We start from the raw sequence: 10000 nt of genomic DNA on the forward strand, positions 1-10000 counted from the left end.
ACACACACACACACACACACACACACACACACGCTGAGCGCTTACTGTTGACAGTGTTTCAGCTGATGAACACACACACACACACACACACGCTGAGCGCTTACTGTTGACAGTGTTTCAGCTGATGAACACACACACACACTCAAACACACACACACACACACACACACACACACACACACACACACACACGCTGAGCGCTTACTGTTGACAGTGTTTCAGCTGATGAACACACACTCAAACACACACTCAAACACACACACACACACACACACGCTGAGCGCTTACTGTTGACAGTGTTTCAGCTGATAAACACACACTCAAACACACACACACACACACACACACACACACACACACACACGCTGAGCGCTTACTGTTGACAGTGTTTCAGCTGATAAACACACACACACACACACACACACACACACACGCTGAGCGCTTACTGTTGACAGTGTTTCAGCTGATGAACACACACTCAAACACACACTCAAACACACACACACACACACACACACGCTGAGCGCTTACTGTTGACAGTGTTTCAGCTGATGAACACACACACACACACACACACACACGCTGAGCGCTTACTGTTGACAGTGTTTCAGCTGATGAACACACACACACACACACACACACACGCTGAGCGCTTACTGTTGACAGTGTTTCAGCTGATGAACACACACTCAAACACACACACACACACACACACACGCTGAGCGCTTACTGTTGACAGTGTTTCAGCTGATGAACACACACTCAAACACACACACACACACACACACACACACACACACACGCTGAGCGCTTACTGTTGACAGTGTTTCAGCTGATGAACAAACACTCAAACACACACACACACACACACACACACACACACACACACACACACACGCTGAGAGCTTACTGTTGACAGAGTTTCAGCTGATGAACACACACACACACACACACACATGCTGAGCGCTTACTGTTGACAGTGTTTCAGCTGATGAACACACACTCAAACACACACACACACACACACACACACACACACACACACACACACACGCTGAGAGCTTACTGTTGACAGTGTTTCAGCTGATGAACACACTCAAACACACACACACACACACACACACACACACACACACACACACGCTGAGAGCTTACTGTTGACAGTGTTTCAGCTGATGAACACACACTCAAACACACACACACACACACACACGCTGAGCGCTTACTGTTGACAGTGTTTCAGCTGATGAACACACTCAAACACACACACACACACACACACACACACACACACACACATGCTGAGAGCTTACTGTTGACAGTGTTTCAGCTGATGAACACACACTCAAACACACACACATACACACGCTGAGCGCTTACTGTTGACAGTGTTTCAGCTGATGAACACACTCAAACACACACACACACACACACACACACACACACACACACACACACACACACACACACACATGCTGAGTGCTTACTGTTGACAGTGTTTCAGCTGATGAACACACACTCAAACACACACACACACACACACACACACACACACACACACACACACACACACACACACACACACGCTGAGAGCTTACTGTTGACAGAGTTTCAGCTGATGAACACACACACACACACACACACACACACACACACATGCTGAGCGCTTACTGTTGACAGTGTTTCAGCTGATGAACACACACACACACACACACACACATGCTGAGCGCTTACTGTTGACAGTGTTTCAGCTGATGAACACACACTCAAACACACACACACACACACACACACACACACACACACACACGCTGAGAGCTTACTGTTGACAGAGTTTCAGCTGATGAACACACACACACACACACACACACACACACACACACACACACACACACACACACACGCTGAGCGCTTACTGTTGACAGTGTTTCAGCTGATGAACACACTCAAACACACACACACACACACACACACACACACACACACACACATGCTGAGAGCTTACTGTTGACAGTGTTTCAGCTGATGAACACACACTCAAACACACACACACACACACACACACACACACACACACACACACACACACGCTGAGCGCTTACTGTTGACAGTGTTTCAGCTGATGAACACACACACTCAAACACACACACACACACACACACACACACACACACACACACACACATGCTGAGTGCTTACTGTTGACAGTGTTTCAGCTGATGAACACACACTCAAACACACACACACACACACACACACACACACACACACACACACACACACACGCTGAGCGCTTACTGTTGACAGTGTTTCAGCTGATGAACACACACACACACACACACACACATGCTGAGCGCTTACTGTTGACAGTGTTTCAGCTGATGAACACACACTCAAACACACACACACACACACACACACACACACACACACACACACACACACACACACGCTGAGAGCTTACTGTTGACAGAGTTTCAGCTGATGAACACACACACACACACACACACACACACACATGCTGAGAGCTTACTGTTGACAGTGTTTCAGCTGATGAACACACACACACACACACACACACACACACACACACACACACACACACACACACACGCTGAGAGCTTACTGTTGACAGAGTTTCAGCTGATGAACACACACACACACACACACACACACATGCTGAGAGCTTACTGTTGACAGTGTTTCAGCTGATGAACACACACACACACACACACACACACGCTGAGCGCTTACTGTTGACAGTGTTTCAGCTGATGAACACACACTCAAACACACACACACACACACACACACACACACACACACACACACACACGCTGAGAGCTTACTGTTGACAGAGTTTCAGCTGATGAACACACACACACACACACACACACATGCTGAGAGCTTACTGTTGACAGAGTTTCAGCTGATGAACACACACACACACACACACACACACACACACACACACACACACACACACACACACACATGCTGAGAGCTTACTGTTGACAGAGTTTCAGCTGATGAACACACACACACACACACACGCTGAGAGCTTACTGTTGACAGTGTTTCAGCTGATGAACACACACACACACACACACACACATGCTGAGCGCTTACTGTTGACAGTGTTTCAGCTGATGAACACACACTCAAACACACACACACACACACACACACACACACACACACACACACACACACACACACGCTGAGAGCTTACTGTTGACAGAGTTTCAGCTGATGAACACACACACACACACACACACACACATGCTGAGAGCTTACTGTTGACAGTGTTTCAGCTGATGAACACACACACACACACACACACACACGCTGAGCGCTTACTGTTGACAGTGTTTCAGCTGATGAACACACACTCAAACACACACACACACACACACACACACACACACACACACGCTGAGAGCTTACTGTTGACAGAGTTTCAGCTGATGAACACACACACACACACACACACACATGCTGAGAGCTTACTGTTGACAGAGTTTCAGCTGATGAACACACACACACACACACACACACACACACACACACACACACACATGCTGAGAGCTTACTGTTGACAGAGTTTCAGCTGATGAACACACACTCAAACACACACTCAAACACACACACACACACACACACACACACACACACACACACGCTGAGAGCTTACTGTTGACAGTGTTTCAGCTGATGAACACACACACACACACACACACATGCTGAGCGCTTACTGTTGACAGTGTTTCAGCTGATGAACACACACACACACACACACACACATGCTGAGCGCTTACTGTTGACAGAGTTTCAGCTGATGAACACACACACACACACACACACATGCTGAGAGCTTACTGTTGACAGAGTTTCAGCTGATGAACACACACACACACACACGCTGAGAGCTTACTGTTGACAGTGTTTCAGCTGATGAACACACACACACACACACACACACACACACACACACACACACACACACGCTGAGCGCTTACTGTTGACAGTGTTTCAGCTGATGAACACACACACACACACACACACACATGCTGAGCGCTTACTGTTGACAGAGTTTCAGCTGATGAACACACACTCAAACACACACACACACACACACACACACACACACACACACACACACACGCTGAGAGCTTACTGTTGACAGTGTTTCAGCTGATGAACACACACACACACACACACACACATGCTGAGCGCTTACTGTTGACAGTGTTTCAGCTGATGAACACACACACACACACACACACACATGCTGAGCGCTTACTGTTGACAGAGTTTCAGCTGATGAACACACACTCAAACACACACACACACACACACACACACACACACACACACACACACATGCTGAGAGCTTACTGTTGACAGTGTTTCAGCTGATGAACACACACTCAAACACACACACACACACACACACACACACACACACACATGCTGAGCGCTTACTGTTGACAGTGTTTCAGCTGATGAACACACACACACACACACACACACACATGCTGAGCGCTTACTTTTGACAGTGTTTCAGCTGATGAACACACACTCAAACACACACACACACACACACACACACACACACACACACACACACACACGCTGAGAGCTTACTGTTGACAGAGTTTCAGCTGATGAACACACACACACACACACACACACATGCTGAGAGCTTACTGTTGACAGTGTTTCAGCTGATGAACACACACACACACACACACACACATGCTGAGCGCTTACTGTTGACAATGTTTCAGCTGATGAACACACACTCAAACACACACACACACACACACACACACACACACACACACACTCTGAGCGCTTACTGTTGACAGTGTTTCAGCTGATGAACACACACTCAAACACACACACACACACACACACACACACATGCTGAGAGCTTACTGTTGACAGAGTTTCAGCTGATAAACACACACTCTCACACACTCACACACACACACACACACACTCAGTTCTGACCGATGTGCAGGTTTGGTCAAGTGTGTTGTTGCACTATTTTTTCCTCCAACTGAGAGAGTTCTCGTCAGCAGGAAGAGCCTTTTCCCGCCATTTTTCACAATTAGCAACGACGTTTTTGCATTTGAATGTGCTCGTTGTTTTTTTTTTACTCGCCAAATATAAAAAATTCTAATTTTTATTTGACAACCCGAATAAATACACAGAAAACTGTCAGATGTGTGGTGGTTGTTCACCTGTCCGGGCCCAGATGGATGTGTGGTTGGTCTGATCTCCACTGCGGGTCAGCACCACCACCTTGTACGCCGCCCCAGGTCGAAGGTCATGGAAAGAACAGTCCTGCATGCTCACCAGTCCTGGTTTCTGATCATGCAAGCTTTCGTCTCCATTATACAGGAACACATCAAATCCATCAAACTCCCCGTCCGGCGGAGCCCAGCGGAACGACAGGCTTGTGGTCGTGTTGCTCGAGACCGACAGGTTATTAACAGATGCTGGACCTGCAACACACACACTCTCAGACACTGTACCAGGCCCGTTCACCACGGTAAAGCTGATGGTCTACTCACGGGTTCTGCCCTCAGCCACGGCGTCTCTGCTGCTGATCCCTCCACTGACGGTCTGCATCCGGATGCGGTACTTCTTCCCCGGCGTGAGCTGTGTGAAGTAATGCTGACGGGTGTCTGCGCTCTGAGAGTGATTAGCCACCAGAGTCCCTCTCTCATCCAGGATCTGCAGCCGATAGCTGTCGTACACCCCCCGCGCCGCCTGCCACGACACCAGCAGACCGGCCGTGCTGCGCTGGTCCTCCACCAGTAGAGCCGCCACCGGCGAGGGAACTGCAGGGTTTACAGAGGAGTTCGGGAAATCAGGAATAGATACGGGTGTAATGATACCCTCATGTCACGATTCCATACATATCACGACACTGAACTCACGATACTGAACTCACGATACTGAACTCACGATACTGAACTCACGATAACATATTATTGCGATACTCCAGGACACGGTAAAGGGTTAACCAAAAACGTACTGTTGATTAAAATGCTAAATTTTTTATAATAGCAATCCGCCATGGAACAAGCGCGTCTGCTCTTAAAGGGAATGTGAGATGTCGCTCTGATTGGTTTATTTCACGTTACGCCCAAACCACACCTATGAGTAATGAAGCTACTGAAGACCAACACATTTTAGATTTGCATCGAGACCCGCCCACAAAGTTACTTGCGTTTCGCGCTTGATACTTGCGGTTCAGATCGCTAAAATAGGGCCCTAAAACTCTGAAAACCTTAATTTTTTTCTCAGACAGTAATTTTAATTTTGTGTGAACTATCCACAATAAACATTGTCACTATCCACAATACATATTGTTGCATTTTTGTATTGCAATATATTGTGATAACCCTAGTAATAGAGCAACTGAAATAGGTTTAAGTAGGCCTAAACTGAATATTTTAATATTTATATTAACAGAATAATTGAATGAATGAATGAGGTATTTATATAGTGCAATTTCTATGTACTACTGTACAGTGTACACCCAAGAATAATTAAAAAATTTACAGTACAATGTCTGAACATTTCATCAAAAACCACCCCAGGCTGTACAACACACTGATTTTACCATGATGTTGTCAGGCATGTGTTTAAAAAGATGAAGGCTTGATTATTGCTTTTATAAAGCAGCATGCAGCAATATGATAAAGACACCAACAGAACACGATTAATCGTTATTTCACCTGTTCGTCCTGTTTCTGTGCTGTTGTTGACCAGAGATCCGCTAATTGATGTAACGGTTATCATGTACTGCTGTCCCGGCAACAGATCCTGGAAACTCATCTCATTCACATGTTTAGGGACTGATCTCTCTTCAGCCGGGCCGCCCATCTGAGAGAGGGACACAGTGTACCGGTCCACATCACCCTGTCCCGGCGTCCAGTTCACTCTCAGACTGCTGCTCTCACCGCCATTACTGATGTGAATGTTCTTCACTTTACTGGGAACTGAAATAGAAAGAACACATCACAACCTTAAATATTTCCCAAGATAACTACAGTGAAAAGTCACATTTTTCAACTTTCGCATTTCTCCGATATCCACAGATGTACCTGTTCTGCCTTTGATGACCTGCACACTGAGGTTTGGCCCACTGAAGGTGGACACCACGATCTTGTAGAGTCTTCCAGGAGTGAGTGAGGAGAGCAGGTATCTGTTAGTGCTGCTGGTCAGTGTGATGGGTGGAAACACCTTCATGTCATTAAAGAGCAGCTGAACCTCATAATGATCCACATCTCCGGGAGGAGGAACCCACGTCACCAGCAGATCCTCAGTGCCGCTGTCAGCTAGCGAGAGGTTCCACACTCCTGCCGGCACTGAGAGAGAGAACATAACAATACTCAACTAAAGTAAACTACAGAATAACAACTACAGCAAAATACAAAGCCACAAAACTACTGTATACTACAGAATTACTCTAAACTAAACTATAGAACTATGGTAAACAACATTGCAAAGTTTTATAAATCAAAACTGCCTAATGTTACTGAATGAAATGTCCACCCAGGACAAGCTACAGGACTGTGAAGCTTTGGGGTGTTGGTGGACTCGATCTACTACATCTGTGTTTTGATCTGTGTTTTGTTTTTTGTTTTTAAATATTGCTTTTTTAAACAATGCATGAAGATAGAATAACGATAGAAGATCCAAAGTAATAACTAAAGGCAGTAACATGTTTAAAATTTAAACCATATGTTTTATTTGTGAACTGATTTGTGAACTCTTTTTCATAGTTAACTTTTATTAAGTTCAGTAAATACTGATGACAGACACAAAGATTTACCTTTATTTCCCCAAGCTGATTGCTCACTAAAAGTCATGTTTTTAGGCCATTTCGAGTTTGATTTTGACGTGACATAAAGACATGATTCACGAACAAGGATGAAAACAAGAGGCGGGAGTTATCGCACAAACCAATCATATCCAATCATGGCGCGATGAAGGCATTGCCTCCTCGCAGGAAACACCCCTGCTACAGAAGTACAGTAAAATGAACTACGAAGTACAGTAAAATGAACTACAGAAGTACAGTAAAATGAACTACGAAGTACAGTAAAATGAACTACAGAAGTACAGTAAAATGAACTACAGAAGTACAGTAAAATGAACTATGGAGCTACAGAAGTACAGTAAATGAACTATGGAGCTACAGAAGTACAGTAAATGAACTATGGAGCTACAGAAGTACAGTAAAATGAACTATGGAGCTACAGAAGTACAGTAAAATGAACTATGGAGCTACAGAAGTACAGTAAAATGAACTATGGAGCTACAGAAGTACAGTAAATGAACTATGGAGCTACAGAAGTACAGTAAAATGAACTATGGAAGTACAGTAAAATGAACTATGGAGCTACAGAAGTACAGTAAAATGAACTATGGAGCTACAGAAGTACAGTAAAATGAACTACAGAAGTACAGTAAAATGAACTATGGAGCTACAGAAGTACAGTAAAATGAACTACAGAAGTACAGTAAAATGAACTATGGAGCTACAGAAGTACAGTAAAATGAACTATGGAGCTACAGAAGTACAGTAAAATGAACTATGGAGCTACAGAAGTACAGTAAATGAACTATGGAGCTACAGAAGTACAGTAAAATGAACTACAGAAGTACAGTAAAATGAACTATGGAGCTACAGAAGTACAGTAAATGAACTATGGAGCTACAGAAGTACAGTAAATGAACTATGGAGCTACAGAAGTACAGTAAAATGAACTACAGAAGTACAGTAAAATGAACTATGGAGCTACAGAAGTACAGTAAAATGAACTATGGAGCTACAGAAGTACAGTAAAATGAACTATGGAAGTACAGTAAAATGAACTATGGAGCTACAGAAGTACAGTAAAATGAACTGGAGCTACAGAAGTACAGTAAAATGAACTACAGAAGTACAGTAAAATGAACTATGGAGCTACAGAAGTACAGTAAAATGAACTATGGAGCTACAGAAGTACAGTAAATGAACTATGGAGCTACAGAAGTACAGTAAAATGAACTACAGAAGTACAGTAAAATGAACTATGGAGCTACAGAAGTACAGTAAATGAACTATGGAGCTACAGAAGTACAGTAAATGAACTATGGAGCTACAGAAGTACAGTAAAATGAACTACAGAAGTACAGTAAAATGAACTATGGAGCTACAGAAGTACAGTAAAATGAACTATGGAGCTACAGAAGTACAGTAAAATGAACTATGGAAGTACAGTAAAATGAACTATGGAGCTACAGAAGTACAGTAAAATGAACTGGAGCTACAGAAGTACAGTAAAATGAACTACAGAAGTACAGTAAAATGAACTACAGAAGTACAGTAAAATGAACTACAGAAGTACAGTAAAATGAACTATGGAGCTACAGAAGTACAGTAAATGAACTATGGAGCTACAGAAGTACAGTAAATGAACTATGGAGCTACAGAAGTACAGTAAAATGAACTACAGAAGTACAGTAAAATGAACTATGGAGCTACAGAAGTACAGTAAATGAACTATGGAGCTACAGAAGTACAGTAAAATGAACTATGGAGCTACAGAAGTACAGTAAAATGAACTATGGAAGTACAGTAAAATGAACTATGGAGCAACAGAAGTACAGGAGCTACAGAAGTACAGTAAAATGAACTATGGAGCTACAGAAGTACAGCAAAATGAACTATGGAGCTACAGAAGTACAGTAAAATGAACTATGGAGCTACAGAAGTACAGTAAAATGAACTATGGAGCTACAGAAGTACAGTAAATGAACTATGGAGCTACAGAAGTACAGTAAATGAACTATGGAGCTACAGAAGTACAGTAAAATGAACTATGGAAGTACAGTAAAATGAACTGGAGCTACAGAAGTACAGTAAAATGAACTATGGAAGTACAGTAAAATGAACTATGGAGCAACAGAAGTACAGTAAAATGAACTATGG

General features: G+C 43.7%; 2 protein-coding genes across 2 annotated transcripts in view; one reads left to right on the forward strand and one right to left on the reverse strand.

Moving 5' to 3' along the window:
• The window catches only part of LOC307151144 (endonuclease domain-containing 1 protein-like), a 244755-nt gene that overhangs the window by 180944 nt on the left and 53811 nt on the right, over positions 1-10000 (forward strand). The gene's annotated exons all lie outside the window — the stretch shown is intronic.
• ptprbl (protein tyrosine phosphatase receptor type B, like) overlaps positions 1-10000 on the reverse strand; it is a 54886-nt gene that overhangs the window by 19096 nt on the left and 25790 nt on the right. The window contains exons 11-14 of the mRNA XM_079859379.1: positions 7125-7388; positions 6756-7019; positions 5583-5852; positions 5250-5513 (exon numbers count right to left, since the gene is read on the reverse strand). Of these exons, the coding sequence (XP_079715505.1) occupies positions 5250-5513; positions 5583-5852; positions 6756-7019; positions 7125-7388 (1062 nt within the window). The remainder of the gene's footprint in view (positions 1-5249; positions 5514-5582; positions 5853-6755; positions 7020-7124; positions 7389-10000) is intronic.

This window comes from Squalius cephalus (genome assembly GCF_949319135.1).
Source record: "Squalius cephalus genome assembly, chromosome: 23".
Taxonomy (NCBI): Eukaryota; Metazoa; Chordata; class Actinopteri; order Cypriniformes; family Leuciscidae; genus Squalius; species Squalius cephalus.